Source organism: Borostomias antarcticus, assembly GCF_949987555.1.
Source record: "Borostomias antarcticus genome assembly, chromosome: 11".
Classification (NCBI taxonomy): domain Eukaryota; kingdom Metazoa; phylum Chordata; class Actinopteri; order Stomiiformes; family Stomiidae; genus Borostomias; species Borostomias antarcticus.
In genome coordinates, this window is record NC_140244.1 from 24223437 (window position 1) to 24246635 (window position 23199).

Consider the following 23199-nt stretch of genomic DNA (forward strand, 5'->3'; position numbering starts at 1 on the left):
TTTTTGAATCATTGAGTGAAGAGTTTGCATCACTATGGCCACATGTGCGTGGGCAATCTTGACTCAAGTAGAGAATCTTCTATTAAGAATGAAGTGCATCGCCAATTTAAGAAAATCAGTTCATGATTGAGGGAGATCACATTGAAAATGCAATTGACCTCAGTTCCTTTCAGAGGTGTAGAAGTTCTGACAGCAGGTATTACATTGTAAATGACTAAATCCTTTATGTCTTAGGCTGACATACAGTCTCTTTTAAAGGGCCCCTGAAATGCTTATTTGTTTATGAGTTTTTCATAATCCTGAAGTGGCAGTGGGAATCTGTGTGAAGGAATGGATGAGTCACTGAGAACGAATCTTATCGTTCCCAGCCATTAAAACTCTTTATCAACATCACCATCTCCATTTTCTGTGAACTCCTCCAAGAACAGCCATATACAGCTCTATAAAGTATAATCTGCAAGGTTACAGCTTTCTTAATCACACACACACACACACACACACACACACACACACACACACACACAGTGACACGTAGTTCGGCATGCAGCAGATAGGGATAGCATGGTACAGTACTTTTACATTATCACCTCCTCGCATAACTGCTCTGCTTTTTGGTTTCATCGTCATTATCACATGAGATAGGTAGCCTGCCACATGCCTGTACACAAAGCACACAGACACAGTACAGCAGGAGACGCTACCTCTCCATACCACACAGACACATGGACTACAGCACAGAGCAGGGGACCCGGCAGGGGTCTCTGGACAGACTAGCTTTTTGGTTGGACGTTCGAAGTTTACACGTAGCACAGAGACCTCACAACATTGATTATATGGCCAGACATAGGTATAGGTTTCTTCATTCAGTAGGATATACTCTTCATAAGCCTAAACACTGCAGGACACACACCCCCTCACCGGCACGGTCCACTAAAACATCATTAAGGAAGCTTTAATGTCATTCTCCAGACGCCTCGCTGTCCTCAGTTTACAGCAGCGCCGCTCTGTCCTGACGCAGCGCAGATTCTAGCTATGCTGGGATGACAGTTCTGTCTTAATCAGTCACCCAAACTTCCTGCCTGCCTGCCGGCCCCGGGGCTAAAAGTCAAAGGACCGCTGAGAACTGATGTAACACTTGTGATTCTCCCCTTTGAAACTTCAAACTCCAGTTTGTGAACAAAGTCCTGTCTATCTTCTGAATAGGAATCTCCGACCACTGACCAAACTCCATTTGTAACCACAGCCTATTTCTACCGTCTCCTCAATCATTCTATTCCATTCCACAAGTCCGGTCCAAGAGGTAGTTGAAGCTAAAAGCTAAATACTGGACACACCAGCACTTGAGGGAGAAGCTTTTTGGCCTGCCTGAGGTCATAGGATATGGAATACACTGTATGGGAACTTATATCTTTGTTTTTTTTTTGTTGAGTTCCACAACAGGGAAAATGTGAGTGTTTATGATGATCGTGTCGGAGTGTTGATATCGATAAGCGTGAAATTCAGAAGGAGACTAATGTGCTTGCTGCAGCATATTCTCAGACCAGTGCTAAAGCTGGCTCTGCTTGTCCGTGTTAGATGAAGGAGATATGTGAGTACAATGTCATGGCGAAGACCTTGTCAACTGATAACTATCTGCAAACCACACAGCTTGTGTAAGCCCCTTTGGCTGACCAGAGGCAATATTGTACCGTCTGTGCCATGAGAATATTGTTGACTATTAATTTTCACTTTGGTTGACATTAATGTCATTTGTGTTTTTTTGTGGTACATACATGGTACGTTTATGATTTGATGGCAGGACTTGTGATGTTAGAGAATGATATTGACTTGATACCCCTCCCTCCTAGCTCGTCCCTCCAGCTTGTTATTGAGGCTTGTTTGGTCAGAACGCTGCCATTGGAGAGATAGCTTGTCTCTTTTTGCTGTTTCTTTTGATAAAGACCTTTTTTTTCTCTGACGTCCGTTATGTGTTAATGTCCGAAACAACATTTTGGCTGAGACATACTTTCGGGGTCAGATCCTTTGAGACCTACACTGCTTCCTCCTCTTGGTCAATTAAACCACAAACCTTTTGGTCAATTTCTAATCCATCTTAGTTTAGCCAGAGGTGACAAGAAAGTTCTAGTATTCTTTCATTCTAGGTTGCTATCAGCATTTTTGTCATCTATTGGAATGTGCTCAGCAAGATATTTTAAGAGAGGCATTGTCATTGTTGGATCAATAGTCACTTTGTTTTTTGTTATCTAGGGGAAAACCTGCTATAGAATGAAAAGACTAAGACTTCCACGCTGTCTCTTCTCAGTACTGTTCATATGACTTAGATTCACCAACCCAGTCCCAAAGCTTCTTTACAACAAGAAGCCTTCAGAGTCTGGCCTTGTCTGTTGAAATAGTTCTCCTCTAGTCCTCTGCCTGCCCTGTTTGTCTCAGGGTAATCATAAACCACAGGCCTCATTTTGCACAGCCCCCATAACCCCAGTATTACCGGCCAATAAACATGTGGGCAAATAAAGGTGAGAAGCAAGGAGTTGAAAGGGGGAAGATAATGTGACTTCTCACTCATGCTCCTAATTACCACAGAGACGAGGTGCCGCTGTGTGTGAATGGACATGATTATTCTCAGGAAAGGCCACATTTAGTTTCACTTAATAGATTCAATCAGTGAGGTTCTAACGTCACTGATTGAATCTACTAAGTGAAAGTCAACTGTATTTCTCTGCTGTTGGGGTTTTATTTCCGGTTCAGATCCTCTGGTTTCTTTGCTAATGAACGTTTTATGTAGCCTGTAGTCTAATATTGACAGCACTGCTGTTGCCTAACATGGTCACTTAATCAATTGTAGTGACATTTTGCATTTAAACATTGAAAGATATCATTGTATGCATCTCACAGACCATATTTCAAATATTTGATCGCATGCTAAGATTGACATAATATTTTCTTTCACATCAAATCCATTGTGTTCACCACGTACCATGCCTGACTAAAAACACCTCAAGTAGGCAGACAGTGCACCAAATAAGTAAACAATTGCATCAATAAACATGCAGACTGATGTTCCACGTAAATCAATCACAGTTCCTGATAAACCTTAGCAATCATTAACTTCTGTTTTGCTGAGGATTCATTTTGACCGCTGGCCCAATTACTCTCATCAGCTAGCGTCCAGATCTCCATGTTTCTCTATAGGCCCTCCAGCCAATCAGTCAATAGCGGTTAAAACTCAGCATCAGGAAGCATACGATTGTAAGTCTAGGGATTCAAAAATGATTCCATATTGTTGAATAACGACGAACATTGTCAAATATGCTACCAGTCCAGCAGCAAAACTACACCAACCATTCTCTTAAATCTTAAAACCTGGATATAGTGTCTATCTTGTGAATATGAACATTGGTTGACTTGAGATTGAAGTAATTGTCCCAGTTTAAGAGTGGTCATCAAACCGCTGACCACTCTCAACCCTACCATCGGCAGCAGCACCGTTTCAAATCACTGCCCTCCTTGTGGATGGGGGGTGGGGGGGTCACCCTCTCTGTCCCTCTGTTGCCTATTGGGTGGAATCACAGAGCTAAACGTCTGACGCACTATTTGATCAATCGATACAGCGAAGAGCTACAGGATGACCTGACCAGATAGTAGCCTACTTTCCACATTGAGCGTAATGATACAGCCAAAAGAACACAGAAGCATAGAGGCCAATGCAACCACTAGGTGGCAGCGCCACCCTGTGGACAACGTGTGCAATGTTCTGGAACAGTGTGTCTTTGATTTAGTCTTCACCCCCACTAAGAGCACAACGCCATGGTTTAAAAAGTAAACACACAGGCTTGTTGTGTTCGGTAGAACAGTCTATAGAAACACACACACACACACACACACACACAGACACACACACACACACACACACACACACACACACACACACACACACACAAACACCCCCCCCCACACACACACACACACAAATCCCCTACCACAATTGTACCGTCTCCCATACAGCCCCTAGTTCCTTCTCCCTGTGCGTCCGGTACCTGGGGTGGAGCAGAGCAGCGCTCCATCCTCGCCATGCATCCTCCTGACCGCTGGCTCCTGACCCTGGGCTGCCCTGCGGAGCGTAGGCCCATCAGCCCCTGGCTGGGAGGAAGCAGCCGGCCGCTCTCTGTGCCCCAGGCAGGCAGACTGAGGGAGGGAGGGAGGGAGGCCCACTGCCCTGGGGCTGGAGGCCGGCCCCGGAGGGTCCGCCGCACGGAGAGTGGCAACAAGGCATAATCCTTTAATGCCTGTCACAATGAGATTTGGCTTAATGGTGTCAAGTGCACAGAGGGTGTAATACCCCCCTGTCCGCACAAGACTGCGAACGGTAGCGCCCCCTGCAGGGGTAACACGAGAACGCACCATCTACCAGGGTAAGACATTATGATGGACGCAGGGAGGGAAAGCAGCAGTGATCCACATGCTTGGCTGTAGAAGAGTGGTCAGTAGGATCCAATGGAAGGGGGCGGTACACAGAGGTAGTGAGACAGGATCTGTCTCTGTGTCCTAAGTCGGCACTCACTGCTTCACTAGGACACCCTAAGACTGATCTCACGACCAGTTCCCTCCTCGACTGAGCATTTGGACTTGGTCCCCAGGCGCCACTGACGAGGCTGCCCACTGCTCCTGGCTGCCCCTGGTGGAGGATAGCTTGGATGGGAAAAATGCAGAAGACAAAATCCACCGGCGACCACTGTGGATGGATGTGTTTGTGTGTTGTTTGTTGTGTGTCGCCTCTCACTAACACGTGTGTTGTGTGTAACCGTATGGCTAATAAACAAGCCTCCAAGGTCCAGAAATTAATCATGACTATAGAGTCTAATTAGAGGTGATGCTGGAATGTTGTTTGTCATTAGTGCAGATGATGAGAGGGATGTGGAGCAGAGAAGATGGGAAGAGCATTCACACCTGCGCTCTCTGGGGGGATTAATATATAACATGTGGCCAGGTGATTTAATCACAGTGCAGTAGTAATGGTGTAGTAACAGTTCATAAAGGCCAATGCAGCTTCATAGCTGTCTCTGTCTAACGTAAGGTCCAGAAATCACAGCCAATTATCTCCTGATATTGTTTTGCAAAAGTATGAGAATTATCAAGTAATAGAGAAAGAGACGGGCTGAACTATTATCTTAAATAAAAAATGACATACTCCCGCACACACTTTTTCTCTGCTTTTAATCTGCCGTCAGAGAAAAGGTATGTGCGGGAGTATGCCATTTTTCATTTAAGATGTCATTTTTCATTTGAAACTTTTAAGGGGATTTACTCCCAGCACTGCAACATTGTGAGAGTGTGCATGTTGGTATTTTCCCTTGAACTATTATCTTAAACAGTATTCATCTCTCTTGATTCTTAGCTGCAAAAGTATACTCAAAATCAGCAAAGGACAGGTCCCTGTTAACTCTTGATGCTGTTCAGTCTGTCCCAGTCTGAGATCTACTGAGTTGACGAGCCCAGCCACTTAGCCCCATCACCGAGCCCTTCAGTATTTTGGGCAAACAGATCTGTACGCTGAAGGGCTGTTCAACGGTATTTGTTATGTTTACTTTTGGCAACTGATTCTATAAAACAGAGCTGAAAAAGTTTGTCCAGGTTGTGACCGTTGAGCAATTAATCCCATGAATGTGACATGAATTGTACTGTAGGTCTACATATTAATTTCACCTGTAGGACGTGGGGTTTGTTGCCTGAGCAACACACTGCAGGCTGAGTTCAGAGGAGGCCTCACGGAACTAAAACAGACTCCAGCTGACATGTGGACAGGAGATCCATCTAATTAGTGGTAGTCAACTGTGTAACGTAGATCTATAGCATTCAAAGTCCCCAGGAGATCTACAAACAGAAAACATGTTAACAGTGTGTGTAGCCCAGCGATTCCAGTGTTTAGCGTGAGAGATAGTCTCAGCACTGTTTCAGTGAGCTCAGCAGCAGTGATTTACAGCTCTCCTTTTCTGCACAAAGAAGCACAGTGTGACCAGAGATCTAGGCCAGAGAGAGGCTTAGACTTGGCAGCTGCCAAAGAAATGTATTTGCAACTTAAATATCGTGGTTTGAGAGATTCCTTAAGCAAAGAGGTAAACAAACACAGCTATTGTACTGACTAACAGTCACTTTACTGACACATCTCTGTGCACCTGAGTGAACAGTGAGTGAAATTCTTAGGTTAATTTATCTTTCAATGCGTAGGTCCAGTTCCAGTGTACACTGAGTAGAAAAGTTAGAACAAACAGAAAAGAAAAAAAGCTGCACATACTGTAAGTATGTATGTCAACAGGCTATATATATATAATACACTCAGACATTACTGTATGTACTGTATACTAATACTAATACACTCAGACATTATGTATACTAATACTAATACACTCAGACATCATGTATACTGTACTAATACTAATACGAATACACTCAGACATTATGGACATACAGTGTGGTACAATGGTGGATATTTCTGACAGGCAAATGTGTAGGCCTGTCTAAACATCATTCATCATAAAAAATAAGAATAAACTCCAGTGTGGATGTATGCCTGTACCTGATCATGAAAACCCCTCCAGTGAACAATGTCAATAGAACATCACTGTTCACACCTTTTACTGTAGAATACACAAACTCATGGTACTGTAACATGTCTCACATATCTCACATGTCTCACGGCATCATCAAATGAGGAAGTTTTGCAGAAACAATGGTGCTACTAGTGCAGTGAACAGGCCGGCTGTGGGAGTTAGGCTGTTAGTCCTGCTGCAGTGAATAGGTCCACAGAGGGAGTTTATTAGGGTGAGGGTGAGGGTTTATTAGACCTGCTGCAGTGTCTGTAATCCAAACGGTTTTGCATCTCCCAGTCTGACATGCAAATCAGGCCACCTGCTCTAGTACTGGATGATCAATGACAAGACACCAGCCCCCTCTTCTGAGCTGGAGTACTGTGATCAATAACATGACAACAACCCTCTCTCTTGAGCTCTAGGACTGGATGATCAATAACAAGACACCAGCCCCCTGTTCTGAGCTGGAGTACTGTGATCAATAATATGACAACAATCCTCTCTCCTGAGGAACAGTACTGTATGTTCAATAACATGACACCAACCCTCTCTTCTGAGCTCTAGTACTGTGATCAATAACATGACACCAACCCTCTCTCCTGGGCTGTAGTATGAATGATCAATGACATGACACCAACCCTCTCCTGGGCTGTAGTATGATTGATCAATGACATGACACCAACCCCCTTTTCGGAGTATGAATGATCAATAACATGACACCAACCCTCTCTCCTGGGCTGTAGTATGAATGATCAATAACATGAGAACAACCCCACTCAACTGAGTTGTAATTCTCTGTTTGAAGGCGTATTCAAGAAGTGGGTGCGTCAAAGTGCCCTGTGTCTTCATCAAGCACACACTCAAATAGTCTCATTATGAATGACCCGGGTATCCTGGTAGTATCCTGATCCATTAATAATTGCATTGTATAAGGATATAATATACATATACTACAACAGAGGTTTTCAGGTGTCAGGGTTGACATTCAAAGTTCTTCTAACCGTGATGTTGAGAACCTTCCTCCTAAACTCATCATTATCAATATTCTTCTACTGCAGCTCCAACAGGAGAGATCTACTGCACAGGTAGTCTCACTATGGAGTCTCTCCATCTTTCCCATCCTCCAGCCCTTTTTAACAACCTCCGTATCCTCGCCACACCTCCTAGATGGCGGACGTGTGACAAACCTGGACAAAAATGGCAACATTTTCCATCTGGGACATTAGCAGGTAGAGGTGCTCTGGCGTCGGCAAGGTGCAATCCACCTTTTACGCAGAGCAAACAGATGGCACGCTCAACCATGTTCTCCGAGACCCTGAGTCCAACGATGAAAGAGAGTGTGTACTCACCAAATGGAAGGTCCATACTTGTACTGACTGGCGCGTTTACATTGACCATATCGTCCCCTGGGTTCTGTCGTTTAGACCATGGGTTTTAACTCCTCGCCCCTTCTAGTACTCGGAAACTTCAGGTGTGAAATATGGAAGTTTGACACAGCTAGCGTTGCTGTGGCGAAGGTGTTGTTGGCCCAGGGTAAGGCCAGTGCTCCTCTTATCTTATTGATTCTCCTAATCTGGGCAAATGTGGGAGGAGTAGTTAAACAGTAACCAGCCTCGTATGGACACCATCTATATGGCAGCCGTAGCTATGGCAACGCCATGATAGAAACTCAAATAGACAAGTTATGTCGTTCTCCCCCCCCCCCCCCCTCCATCTTTAAACATCATTTTTCAGAATATGTATGACGAGTGAATAGAAAGTGGAGGAGAAGGAGAATGGAGGACTGAGTTTGCTCAGCGAGAGAAAGGGGAAGGTGGGGAGGACATGAAAGAGAGAGAGAGAGAGGGAGGGAGGGAGAGGAGTGGAGCATGTACAGAGGGTGTCACCTCGGCGATGACGTCTCAAGTTTTGTTTTGGTTCAGAAAAAGAATTCCCTCTCTCAAGGATGTACAGTAACGCAACAAAATACTGGTAACATGCAGCATGATGCACATACTGTTCAGTACATGTTATTCTCTGGATTAAACAAAATGGCCGTAGGACCATCTTCAATTAGGCAAGTCATAAACAAAGGTAAACAGCCCATCCTAGACGTCACAAAGCATCAGTTAGTCAGTGATTAAAGATGGAGTTGGCAATGTGGTTGAGTGTGTTGAGTTCAATATTAAATAAATAAAAACTTTTTGTTAAACGCATGTCTGTTTTATTGAGGAACTGACCGTTAAGTCATTTTTCAGGCCAAACATACAGGCCAAATACTGTAATACAGTACACAACTAGAACTACAGTACAAGCAAATTCTCAACTGTACAATGAAAAAAAAACGATGAACCATAAAAGTGCTTATTCTCCAACACTGAGCTGACAAGCTGACCAAAAACAGTGCAAACAGGTGATGGATGTTTCTTTTAAGAAATATAAAATATAGCATCGACATCCTCTCAAATCCTTCTCAATAAAGGCAACAATATCAGATGAATAAAAAAGTTAAAGGAAAACTAAACGTTTTTCTGACTTAAGCTATTGTATCTTTCTTTCTAAACAGTGGGGAGAATCAGTCTAACATCTCAACATTATCATTGAAGAAGAGAAACATGACATTCATGCCACTAGATCCAGTGGATGGTGCATCAAACATTCATCAATGATCAAGACAATAATAGTGGTACTTTAAGTTCTAAAATATATTTTCTTTTCATGAATATCCAATATTTTAAAAACAGGTTGTGCTTTTCTTGCTGTCTTTGTTTATTGATGAGATGAACGTAATTAGTTCACAAAAAAAAAAGATCAATAGCTGTCCTTTCTTCTGTTAAAACAGGAAGTGTGATAGGGGATGTTTCATGACCTCTAGAAGCGTTTCCTGTTCCTGGATTTGGAGCGGCTGGAACACTGGTTTCTGCTGCAGGAGCCGCCGTAGCTCGAGGGACAGGCAGAGCACGGCTTCCCGCTCTTATAGGGCGCCTCTCCCAACCAGTTACCCCTGAAATAAAATATACAAACCAGTTACTTGTCTTTTTACATTCAAATACTAATAAAATAATGTGTATTTTTAGGTTAGCCTACATTATCTCTGAGAAAAGTAGGGTATGCCTGTGCACTGTTGAAGGGAATCCCATGTGTAATAAAGGATAGGTAGAGAGGAGACTTGTGTGTGACTTACTTAATAGAGTAGTTGCAGACCAACAATACTGCCTCCCTCCAGGTGCTCCCAAACACATAGATGTTTGAACACTTGTTGATGGCGCATCCCATCCTATTGGTGCTTGCCCACACCATCTGAAACAGATGTAGCTCACCTAAGAATGCACATTGGGCTTTCTAGATGCTTTCTATGTAATTCAACGTACTGTACCGGAGATTCATATTTTAAAGACCCACACATTTTCTTGGGTACAGTATGCAGCCAATAAACCCCACATGGGAAAAACTGTTCATAACACACTGAAACTGTACATGGACTGTGACGGTGCTGAAGCCACACCTGTGTGTAGTGGGTGCACACTAATCCACTGCATCTGTTGGGGTAGGAGAAGGAGTTCTTCTCGTTGTGCCATGACCTCACCAGCTCGATGATTGATCGGTACCTGAACAGGAAGAGGAGTGTCATTGTTTGAAGGAAGTACTCACTAGTCTCCAGTCACTACCTCATACCATATTTGCTTTCAATCTGATATTAAGAACAATGCTCCTATAGTAGCTACAGTATTGTCGTACAATCACTCAATATATCGGTCTGTCCTGAAAGCGAGGCTTGGACATGCCCAGCCCTGTCTGAGAGGCGAGGTTGTGCTCTACCTCCCAGAGTTGATGGACAGGTTCTGGCCCATGTATCTCATGGCCTGCGTCGGTCCGTGGTCCCATATGCAGCGCGAGGCCCAGGAGTCTGCTGACTTAGCCAGGCGCTCATCCCACATCTACACAACACATAGAGGGAGGGCAAGGGAGAGAGGGAGGGTGGCGGAAGGATGGAGTGTGTGTGTGTGTGTGGGGGGGGGGGGGGCAGCTGTTGAACATTAGACAAAAACACACGAAAAACCTTTCCCTTCATGAGACCAAGCCTGCACACTCTAACAGCTCACTAGTTTACACAGCTCACTTGTCCCACCATGATGTTGCATATTTATACTTATTTTTCTTGTGAAATTAACATAAAATGCCATGAAACTTTAAAGTTCCTAATCCTGTAATAGTGCACAATCTCCACATAACATTGGGTCTGGTTCCCCAGGTTCAGCTAAGCCTTACAAGCCTTAAGAATCACCTTGTTTTAGTCTCTATTTTTCTGTATTTAGTCATGTTTTTTAGTCTAGGAAAAGTTTTACATTTGTTTTTATTAAACCGTCTGGTGGGAGTTTTGAGGTGAGAATACAGCTCATTGTGTCCGTGCTCTGAGGGTCTCACCATGTACTCCATGTTGGCTGCTGGGGGGAACACCTGTGAGCGGACACGGTTGTGATAATCCAACAAGGCGACCATTTCCCTGGACGTGATGGCTCGTCTCCGTCTGCTGCGCGACACGCTGGCGCTAGTGAGATTCCTGAAGTCCGAGTGTGCTGCCTCCCAGCCAGCCCTGCTCAGGCCGAGGACGTCTGCGGGGTCGGACAGCACCGCCGCAGCCGTGCCCAAGTAAGGCATCGTCCACAAGATGGCGGCAAAGAGGAGCTGAGAGCAAGCTGCGGTCATCTCCACCCTCTGCAGAGGGCTGGGGCACCACAGGGTTCGCACTGGCTTCTGAGTTCGAGGAGGAGGAGGAGGAGGGGGGTAGTACAGGATAATTCACTGGGTGTATTCAATTAATGAGGTTCTGATGAGGTAATGAGGTATTTATGAGAAATCAGAGACAGAGTACTACAAGAAGTCCAAAATAGCCTGTATTTAGACAAATTTCAAAAAGCCATATTGTTAAAAAATATAATAAAATATAAATATAATAATATATTTATATAAAATATAATAATTTAACTAGGGTATCAGACATTCATTCAACAGTTCTGCATGTTACATGAGGACTGTCTGTCACCTTACATAATTTTGCTCTTCAGCTGGAATTTTGATCCAGACATGCAAATGAAATTGATCTAGAGAGAAGATTTATACTGCTGTACAGGTACTATTCCTATTCCTATATTTTCATTTTAATCCCACTTAATCATTTAAATTATATAGTAATTATACATTAGTAATTTACATAGTAAACTGGTATTTATATAGTAAGTGTTTGCTAAAATTCTACTAATAAAATGATATAATATTCTTTCAATGTTTAGTTTAATAGCTTCTAAATGACGGAAACATCCCCTGAATATCAACATTTGCATATCTGCCTAATCTAATCCTCTGCTATCACGCACCCCAAAAGCAACAGTAAATACATTAACACATACAGTAGCATACATAATTCAAGTAAATATCAGATGCTAAAATAATAAACCAGCATGCAGACACCGACTGAGAGAGAGCGAGAGAGAGACAGAGTGAAAGAGAGAGAGAGAAAGGCAGGAGAGACCCGGGACAGACAGACAGCAAATACCTTCATCTGTGATCTCAGCCTCGCAGCAGACCAGCAGAGCCGGGCGGGAGCTGATCCACACTTAAACACTAGCCTTTGCAAACAAGCCCGCTTGACATATGTGGCAGGGAAATTTAACTGGGCCAACTGGGTATCTGACGCACAATCCCTCCTGTCTTTTTCTTCTTCTTCCTCCCACAGGGATGTTCAGTTTGATAGGTGATTTAACTTTCTCATGTAAACTCCTCACCACCACCTGGCCAGTCCTCTAGGAACCACAGATACAGAGTATCACAGATACAGAGCTTCATAGAAATTAAAAAATATATTTGATGAAATATCTGTTGATAGTTCACAATGAACACAAATGATGACATCTCCTTAGCTGCCGGTACTCTTGTTTGGTACTGTAATTTAATTGCATTTTGCAATTTAATTGCATTTAATTTGATGATTGAACAATTCCATTCAATTACATTAAGTGATGCATGTTTCCAATCAAAATGAACAGAGGATTTATAGATAGGAAGAATCCCTCCAATTTACTGTGGATTTGGAAATGTTTATTTGACTGTGTTTAATGTGAAAGCTTGGGACTGCCTTAAGAGCTGTTTGAAGAGGGAAAACACGTGTTTTGGCACCCCCTAATCTCCCCAAGTTGTTTCAATAAAACACAATAAAACGTTTAAATAAGCATGCCCCTGGGGGGGGGAGTGCGGTGAGAAACGCATACCAAGCCAAGAACCAAAGATTCCATTTTGTAGTGAGTGCAGAGTCAGCGCTCATCTCCAGCTGCCGTTGATTCCAGGAAGAGTTCCTCTGCCATGTGTAATATAGTCTACCTCTAGAGCAGTGGTTCTTAACCTTGTTGGAGGTACAGAACCCCACCAGTTTCATATGCGCATTCACCGAACCCTTAATTGGAAAAATAAAATATGATTTTTTCAAATTCAAAACATAGGTATATATTTTACTGGTGCACAAAATGAACCGTGCATCAACATCACTGTGTTCAAAGAACAAAACCATCAAAACATGATTTTCACACAAAAACAAAAACATAATAATGAATATTTACTGCAAATCAGTGTGACTTCTGCTGTTGCCTTTCAGAGACCAGTTCAGAAATGTGCAGCTTCACCATGGCAAGTGCCACTCTCATGTCATTTTCGCAACAAAGTCTGTTCCTTTCACAATCACATGACGTACCATGACGACAGTCACAAGTCGACTACTGAGCGCACCAAATTCCCTGCAGCACAGATAGGTCAAGCGATGTAGCGTGGTCACCTGCAGCCAATGATGGCCAAGCGGGGCGTGTCATCACGAATCATATGAGTCGGGTGTGTGTCTTCACCTCCGCCGAACCCCTGAGACTGACTCACCGAACCCCTGGGGTTCGATCGAACCCAGGTTAAGAACCACTGCTCTAGAGCCTGGGGACCGCCAAGCAGGGGCGGGGATCCTGGAGGGGTCAGGGGGGACATGTCCCCCCCAATATTTGACATCATTAAAATTGTCCCTCCCCCCCCACAATATTTAGATTGGGGTAGTGGCATTCAAATGACCATACAGCCGCATAGGAAGATGTCCCCCCAAAAAAATACTCTTGCAAAATTTCAATGTAAATGCCCCCCCCCCAAAAAGTTGGATACAGATGTCCGCCACTGCCGCCAAGGTACACAGCCCCGCCTGGAACAGCTCTGCCCGCATGGGGTGGCAGATCAGGCTCTTCACTGTCACAATAATACAGTGGTGGAGGACAATGGCACTGAGCTCAGTTCAAGGACTCCCTGGCCCTGTAGCAAGGATCAAGGCACCTGAGACGCCTCCCAGATAGCAAGCGGATGTGTAATGATTCTGCGCCATATATGGGCCGGAATTAAGCCACAAAGGCCAGATCTGGCCTGTATATGGCCCAGATCCGCTTGCTATCTAGGCTGCCTCAAATACAGCCTAATAAAGGCCTGTGTGAAGTTTACTGACGAACGTGTCTACCGAGCACTTGATGGAGCGAGAGTCCGTGCGTATGGTGATGATGTACTGACCTCAGGAATCCCGTCTAGTGTTTCTGTTTCCAGAATGTTCACCCGCAGGAAAAGCATTGTAATCCTAAAGCCGTAGCCTTTGCTCCTAAAACCTTAAATTATATGTTGAAAACCGATGACCACCCAAAGCTCTGAATGTGTGAGGGAATGGGAAAGCCTGATGGAAGACTACGGGCCGATCCCAAAGAGGATGGTCTGTGTACCGAATGACCCGCACTCTTTAACTTGGCCATTCCAACGGGTCTTTCTCTCACATTTTATGGATGAGAGAAGGGAAACTCTGGTCCATTTTGGATTAATCCATTTATAAAGGAGAATTCAATTAATTTCACCGTCAAACGGACACAAATGCTGTTTACTCAGCCTGCAGCCCGACACCTGCAGTATGATATAAATTAACAGTTTGGTGAGAGTTGTGACTCTGCCTCTTGTTTTAACCTCATCTTGAGATGTTGATATGGGAGGAATGTGACTGACGAGGTATTGTGAGACATCCACACCATCAGGCTCTCTGTGAGATGGAAAAAAAATGAAGAATACAGTATAAAAACCAAGCCCACATGCTTCACCTTCATAATTCAATGGTTTGGGGAGAAACAGGCAGACTGTTTGAGTAGTAGTAGGGGATGTTAAAAGCTTGATATACACACAATGTGGTTCTTAGTAACATAAAGAAAAGAAAGGATGCTAGTCAGATCAGTGAAGCAGTCCTGAGAAGGCATATTATTACATTGTGTCTGTATATTACACAAACAGATCACATCAGATGTGTGTGGGATTTTTACCTGTCCTGTGGAGCAGATAACCCTGGATGTTTCAGGTACTTGAGTTTCATGCTTAAAGATTTGACACAATGCAGCAATCAATGTGTCAATGTAGACTTGAATAGTAGCCACATCAAAATCATGTAAAGAAGCCCAGATCTACACCCCTTCTTTTAGGCTCAAACAAACAACAATCACACTGAATTAACTAACCCATGTTATACAGTAGGTGTTTCAATCTTGATTGCTGCATACACATCCACACTTCAAACGTGCCTGGTTTCAAAAGCTTACCCAGATATAAACCTGATATGATCAAACTGTTATCTTTAGAGTCACGTCAATGGAATGTCTCAGTGTTGGTATGATGGATGAGCATGAGAGCAGCCAGAGCCAGAACTACACCAGCGACAACGAAGCCTTGTGAGGCCCAACATTCACATTTAGCAACAAGCACATCCATGTCAGTTCTGCCACATAGTTAATAGTTCTGTCATCACACATGAAAGGAGGCAAAAATGTTGAGCAGCAATATAAAATAGATCCATCACGAGCAGCTGATCCACCCAGACGGGGGAAGGAAGACACGTTGGATTGAACCATTCTGGAGTGTTAAAATGAATGATGCTCAGTGTAGGTAATGTTTTTCCTATTAAGTAAACAGTATGGATTCCCTCTCTTTACATTGTGTACAGTACATGGCCACTCTTCTCTTTTTCCCACTGGGGCAGTCCACTTGGAGGTCAACTGGATGGTCCACTGGAAAGTCTACTTGGCGGTCCACTTGGCTTTCCACTGGGCAGTCTACTGGGTGGTCCACTTAGCTTTCCATTGGGCGGTCCACTTGGATGTCCACTGGGCGGTCTACTGGGCAGTCTACTGGGCAGTCCACTTGGATGTCCACTGGGCGGTCTACTGGGCGGTCCACTTGGAGGTCAACTGGATGGTCCACGGGGCAGTCCACTTGGCTTTCCACTGGGCGGTCCACTTGGATGTCCACTGAGCGGTCTACTGGGCAGTCTACTTGGATGTCCACTGGGCGGTCTACTGGGAAGTCTACTGGACGGTCCACTTGGAGGTCAACTGGGCGGTCTACTGGGCGGTCTACTGGACGGTCTATTTGGTGGTCTATTGGGTGGTTCACTTGCAGCTGAACGTCTCTGAAAGACAGAGGTCAAGAGGTGCAGAGCTGCTGTGCAGTTTTCCCTCCTAGTCAAGGAAACTGTGGAGAAACGCCTCCCTCTGTGTGAAGCACGTCATTTAGCCTCAATCCAGGAGACCCACTCCTGCTGCTGCCGGGCAATGGGCCTTCTGTCATGTCAGCAGAGTCCAAACTTTGTTTTGGCAGGCGGAAAACAAATTGACTTAGTGATGTAGCCCCTTCCCAGTGGTACTTGGAAGGAGTGACAATTGCTCGTTCCATAGGCAATTTACAGGAATCAGAGGACTGAAAAAAGTTTTACATTTTTGACATGGACTTAAAGCCAAGCATCACACCATCACCAGTGCAATAAAAACCATCTGAGTCATTATAGTGGTGACCTTTAGGCCATAGTACAGCACTGTATGTGACTGTTCAACAGAGAATGAAAAACAATTCTTGTCATACATTTCTCATTGAAACATTATTGAAAGATTACAACTAGAGTACTGTATGACTTTGAATGGTCAGCCAAAGTCCATAGTAGCATTTGGTATTTTCTCTCAAGCATGCAGAGCGACATCTATTTAAAAGGCAGATGTACTTTTTATGTGTACTTAATGTCAATAATGCTACAGCTAAAATTATGATTTGGTTAAATTACTGATATCTACAATACAGTGAATAAATACCAGGCTGTAACTGCCGTGATTTATAGCCTGGATCTCGACTGAGGCACAACAAACCCATCAAATAAATCTGAGAAGACCTTTCTTCATGAGTCAGCCTGAAGTAGGCCAAGCCAAGGATGAACCCCAGACCAGACAACCCTCCCTGAAACCTTCCCACCACCTGCAACATGACATCATTGGTCTGGGTCCAGTCGAGACGCTGCCTGCTGCTGTGCCCTTGCATACAAAAGCACACTGTGACCTCGCAGTGTCTGAGGAGAGCCAAACCCTGCAAAGAAAACCCTGCACACTCAATGGCCTCCTTATTTACCCTGGGGGGAACATAAAATAAACCTTGCACAAAATGTATTTGAGGTCCCTTTAGCCGCAACATTCAGTTGTCGGCTAGGCCCTAGCGACCCAGCTGCTGGAGCTTCCCCCTAGCTACACAGCACCTGCTGCTGTTGGAATAGAGGTGAGAAATAAACAGAGCAGACACACTACTGCTGACCTCTGAACCCAAACTGCGGTCCCTGCGGTGGGGACGGCTGTCATCACTGACATCACTGACCAAAAAGTAAGTCTCTGTGCAGAAAAGCCTGAATTCAAACTATCACTTTAACTATGTGTAGTATCTAGCTTTTTTTTTATTTTTTATATAGGCCTATATATATATTTTTTTTATAAATAAAGGATAGTATCGGCATCAGCAATCCAATTTTCCAAAAATGGTGTTGGCTGCTTGAAGAAAACATTTGCATTTCAAAGAGTACAATGATCTTAGCATAGCTTAATAAATTCACCCAGAGAGCTCAGACTCTAGGCTGGAAGGGACTTTCTTCTCAGCTTGAATCCAGCAGGTGGTCAAGTATCAGCAAGAGAATGCCTGGAGAGTTAGAAGCCTTCAAGAGCCACGTCACAGGAGTCCATTTTGATAATTTACCGTACATATTTCGTACTCCAGCAGAGTACAGACTTCTTGATCATGCAGCCAAGACGTCTGCAGGAAAGCTTGCCAATTTCCTGCACAATATTTGCACAACATTTTTCAAACTCTGGAGAAACTTGAGGAGAGGGTCCCCATCCAGCTGAGGTGTTTGCTTAAAACAACAGTAGTTATCAATCCTTTGAGCATTCAATCGTGTTGCCAGAATTTCGGGGGCATTGCATACAGTAGTATTTGTGATGCTGCAACAGAAGTCTGCCTCTTCTAAATGGCAAATGACCGCCCTCGGACCAGCACAATCAATCAGGCTGCCGACCAATACGGGAAGTGTCAGCAAAAAAGTATGTGAATTATTGGCTCCAATCCATTATGAATACTGTATGTCTACTTCAGTATCATCGCCCCATGTAAGACTTGTATAGAAAGTCCACTATGACTGCCTCTAGTAAAGCACGCTCAGTTCTTTCTTGTAGCATCTGCAGTGGAGTCAGAGTGCAGCAGGTTTGAACAGTAGAAGACCTATGATAGATTTTCCTTCTGAAAGCAATTGGGTTTCAAAAAAAATGTGAGTTTGGACCTCAGTTGGCAGTCCAAATCATAGTTTCAAACTACTTCTGTACTTCAGCCAAACTTATGTAATCTGTAACCATCTCATTTAAAACATCAGTATTTCTCCTCACTCCAGACTGGATCGTCTTGCATGTAATCCGTAACCATCTCATTGAAAACATCAGAATTTCTCCTCATTCCAGACTGTATCATCTTGCATGTAATCTTGAGACAGGGATTGTAGGAAGAATGGCCAAACACCAGACGTCCTCGGAAAATGTGATTTCTAGTAGAGGCTTGTCTGCCAAGACAGAGTGCATCGGGGACAAAATTACAATGGAGAATACAGTACATTGTCTTTAAGTTGTTTATGTAATGAGTCATTCTGTGTGGTACAGTACTGCAATCATATCTCTCTACAATCCAACTTAATTCACTTAAATAGTAGCAGGACTTTCCAGTGTGTCTGATTGTCAGTTTGAAGGTCAGTACCTGAAACTTGACATCTTCAACCATACCCCTAAAACATGTCCAAATGCCACCACAAGGGTTTGTCTGTGCAAATAGAGCGCGACTGGAATGGCAACATCATACTGTAGGTCACAAAAGAGGGCATACCAAGATTCTCTCTGTGTCCCAAATGCTGAGGCTGCCATCTATATAAAATAGACCCTATTTGGGAGGGTTAGCACTAATGCTTGTATCAGGGCCTTTCGCAGCAAGGAACTTGCGCGTCGTAGGTTGACCGCTTTTATGCGTTCAGGCATTGGTCGGAGGTTGGAGAGGGCCTCTGTGAATGTAGCTGCATGCACCTTTGAAAATGATCTGCGACAGAGCCTATTAGACAAACGTTTCGTTGCTGACTGCTTACGTTTCGTTGCCGATAGTTAATTAAAGTTGCAATAGTGTCCTAATATCGTCCTACTTCAATGACTCACCACTACCAGTCGCTATGTCTTGTTATTCCAGCATTTCTGCCTCTGTTGTCAAATTACTGCCCATAACTTTGCTTATGCTGTATATTATACGATTTAGACCTTTCGTTTGTAAACAAGTCTTTTGCTGCCATCTAGTGGTGGGGAATCGATTATTGCCGCTTTAAGGATTTTTTCCTATGGTGGGACAAGGGACTGTAGTAGATTTTACAGTCATTTAGCCGACGCTTTTATCCAGATACGGAGAGCGCTCGTCAAACGTTATGCTGTCCGTACACAGGACCAAAAGGGGAAGAGCCCGGTTTCTATCATGGATGTATTAACAGAACCTACCCCTGATGTTGCAGTTAAGAAGAAAAAAAGTTGGGAAAGAAAACCCCAGAAAAATGCCTCATTGGTTAAAGACTGCTGCTGATGTCACCGGCCTTGCGGAGACCCTGGTCTCAGATCTGTTGTGGTTAGGAGTCACTAGCCTGACGTCGCAAGCAGCCGCATGTCAACATGGCAGCTACCGATGTCATTGTGAACAAGTTTGTGGCACTTTGGAGGACAACTTACGTACGTCAGAAGTTGCCGTTGCTCTTTTTAGGCATTTCAATAGCAGGATCTGTTCTCAAGAATATAGACGTCGTACCGGAGACATACTTCAGCAGTAGTAGGAACGCCCTGAATGTGTAAGTGTTGCTGTATGTTGAACCTGACCGGCTACTACACACTCGACCTGCGACTCGCCATGCCTGCGACTCATGCGTGTAGTCACTGTAGCTTGCTAGCCAGGAGGAGCTAACGTTAGCTAACGTACTGCAGCTAGCTTGCCAGACAGCCACTGACCCGTAAGGCTTTGCTAGACGAGCAAGTCCATGCTATCTTGTAGCATGTCCATCTAACTTGTCACCCTGCTAAGATGACGTCGAGGGAGAAGTATTCTTAGCATTGCTAGCCATGAAGCAAGTTAGCTGTGCTAGCTTGCTAGCTTACTAATTGTGTAACGTCAGCGTATCGATCCGCGTGTGTTCATTGGAAGTAACACTAACTTTAGCAAAATAGCTAACTGCAGTGATAATCGTGATAATACTTAACCTCTCTCCCTATTTGTTTTCTCTTAGATATTTTGTCAAGATATCCTGGGGCTGGACACTGTTGCTTTTGTCTCCATTCATCCTCCTCTCCAACTCTCACGTAGACAGGAGTGTAACCTTCCTCTGCCGGAGGCTTACATCACTGGTGGTGGCAACAGCCATCTGGTACGTTTGCACTGAGACCTTCTTCTACATAGAGGATGTCACTGGTTCCTGCGTCAAACCTGACTCCATGGAGGTCATACCTGGAGAGTTGACCACTGTTCCTGCAGAGTTGACCACTAAAGTTAGTTGCAGGAGGGCTGGCTTCCACTGGCACGGCTATGACATCTCTGGACACTCCTTCATCTTGGCATACTCCTCGCTTATCATCGTGGAGGAGATGGCACCCATGGCTTATCTGAAGAAACCAAATGTACCCTCGAATATTATTCTTGACCTACTATACATTTCCCTTAATGCTATAGTGATCATCTGGATATGGATGTTCGCTTGCACCTCGGTTTATTTTCATGATTTATCCCATAAGGTGCTAGGAACCTCCTGTGGACTACTGGGCTGGTACCTGACCTATCAAGTCTGGTACCTGAAGCCATTATCACCTGGACTCCCACCTCAGCCAAAAGAACTGAAACAACGAGCCTAAATCTGTAAAACATGCCTGTAAAACAAGCTTTACTGTATTGCAGACATCTGTAAAATTGCAACACTGTTATGTGTTGCAATTTTACAGATGTCTGCAATACAGTAAAGCCAGAAACATTGTTTTTTTCTCTGGGTCCAACGTGATGTTGCTATTTAAAGTTTACTTTCCTACAGAAAGGTCATTTTGTAGGTGGGGGATTTGCTTGCAGTCTCTATGTGGCTTTTGGCAGCTGGTGTTCCTAAAATGACATTGGGTAATCCGAGACAAATGCTGAGCATGGCACTGATGTTGGGTTTGTGTATCAGCTAGCCACACAGACTTCCACATAGCATATTTGATTAACACTTGATTTGTGTATTCATGCATTCATTCATATCTGGATAAGATTGAATGGGAACAAAATGCATGTTTAGTGCTGTAGTAACCATTTAAAGGTATCAAGATTATTTTAGCATTAGTATATTTTTAGCATACTTGGTATAGTGGGTTGCATGAGAGAATCATTCAAATAAACTCCCATTTGAGACACGTCTATTGTGTCCTGTCATTGATAAAAGGGACAGTTCACTCAAAACATCTAATGTGTAAGCCTTTTAAAACAACAGTACACAGTAGTTACTAAAATAAAATCTACAGTGTAGGCCTACCAGCTGATGTTGCATAATATGATGGATGGTATTAATTGTAGTCATAAACCTTAATCCTCGTTTTTGGCTTGTCTATTGTAGTGGCAAATAACTGAATTCTGAATCTTCAAGATATATATTTTTTATTTTCTTAATTTATTTGTCACTGATGGCAACTGAATAACTTAAGAGTTATGAACAAACATTGTAAAAAGCACCATAAATAAATGCATATTTATAAATATAAAAAATAAAAAGTTCAAAAATAAAAAAATATTGTGAAATTTAATGGCCACAAATAACAACTAGGATTTCCTAACTTGTTTGAATTTGTCCTCAGGTTTTGTAGCCATGAGATACGGACCAATCTGCAGGGATAATGTTTTAGTTAGAAGAAGCAGTGAAGTTATGGCAACAACAGTAGTGCTTGTTACCATATACTGGAATGTAAAATATACAAGCATTTACAATGAAAGTTATCTCTCCATTTGTCTTTAATTTGACTTAGTTTACTCTGAGTGTCCCAGGATCCAAAACTAGACAGAAAACAACATTGAGTGCAATGTACTAGACACCCATTTGGGATAATTGTATGGCTATTAATGACATGATAAAGGAAAAGTACAAACTGTCTACCTATGTCCCTTTGCTAACCTCCAACTTTCAAAACTGCTACATAACTATTTTTTTACGCGGTCAAATTCACATTTTCACATAATTCATTGCATGCTCTTTCAGGCCTCAAAGTCTCAACAGTAGTGTAATAAATTCATGGAACATATTTTAGTCTTCCAGAGGACTTAACTTTGATCTTTATCAATCACGTTTCTGGATGAGAATAAGTAATGGGACTGAACCACTGGATGCTCCACAGCTGACACACAATTAATGAGACATCGATCTTAGTCTTTGGTTAAGCATCCCTCACTGCACCAGCGGCAGCTAGCCACACAGTCTGCTAGCTAACAACCACCTGCTGGACAACCGCTCACTCTGTTTCTGTGGCAACAGAGAGATATAGCTGCCCATGTTACATTAGTCATATAACAGACACTTTTATCCAAAGCGATTTAGAATAAGTACCGATAAACTCACTACGTTACTGTATTCTCTGTTGTTCATCATTTTAGGCCTTGTCATTCAGTGTTCAACTCTGTTTCTTTAAAGGAAGGTTTTGCTTGGTGCTTGAGCTGTGCACATGCACTACTGTGTTCTTAGACAAAGGTGGGTATTGTGGGTCAGTGAGAGCTGAAGGGGTTGTATTAGGGCTCCCTAAGAGGTTTAGGTACAGACCAGTACAGATATTCCTGTATAACGGCCATTTATGGAGCCAGAGACGAACAGCTTTGCACTCATTTACTCTCATGAACTAAAACTAAAAAGTTCCTGGAATCAAACCAAACATGTCAGACACAACCCATGAGAGTAGTCATGACTACATGTAAACATGACACGTATCGTGGTACACTCCCACAGTCCTATGTGAGGACAGAAACGATCTCACCACTGTCATAAGGGGCACATTCAACACAGATCCCTTATTCACTACTGTTGATTTACCCATGGTGCATCGCTGTCTTAGGTCCTCTGTCCTCGCCGGCCTGCTGCTCTGTTAAGGATACATGTGGCTACATGTGACGATCACATTCTAATGATGACCTGATGCAGTGCTGGATGGGTGCCATGTGCTTGTGACAC

The 23199-nt window shown here is 43.5% G+C and overlaps 2 protein-coding genes across 3 annotated transcripts; one reads left to right on the top strand and one right to left on the bottom strand.

The window, feature by feature from the left end:
• Nucleotides 1-4406: 4406 nt before the first annotated feature.
• On the bottom strand, nucleotides 4407-14201 carry r3hdml (R3H domain containing-like; the record flags this gene model as incomplete). Its single annotated transcript, XM_084446188.1, has 7 exons — nucleotides 4407-9567; nucleotides 9748-9863; nucleotides 10069-10171; nucleotides 10383-10501; nucleotides 10989-11279; nucleotides 12347-12364; nucleotides 14145-14201. 7 exons carry the CDS (start codon nucleotides 14199-14201, stop codon nucleotides 9435-9437), a joined length of 837 nt encoding a protein of 278 aa, XP_084302314.1. The 3' UTR covers nucleotides 4407-9434.
• A 5243-nt stretch (nucleotides 14202-19444) lies between these two features.
• fitm2 (fat storage inducing transmembrane protein 2) lies at nucleotides 19445-20893 on the top strand (the record flags this gene model as incomplete). 2 transcript variants are annotated; one of them, XM_084445348.1, is made up of 3 exons in its annotated part: nucleotides 19445-19824; nucleotides 20257-20644; nucleotides 20759-20893. In XM_084445348.1, exons 1-3 carry the CDS (start codon nucleotides 19652-19654, stop codon nucleotides 20873-20875), a joined length of 678 nt encoding a protein of 225 aa, XP_084301474.1. In that variant the 5' UTR covers nucleotides 19445-19651. The 2 variants fall into 2 exon arrangements, with proteins under 2 accessions (XP_084301474.1, XP_084301473.1); XM_084445347.1 differs by having other exon boundaries at nucleotides 20257-20875.
• Nucleotides 20894-23199: the final 2306 nt, after the last annotated feature.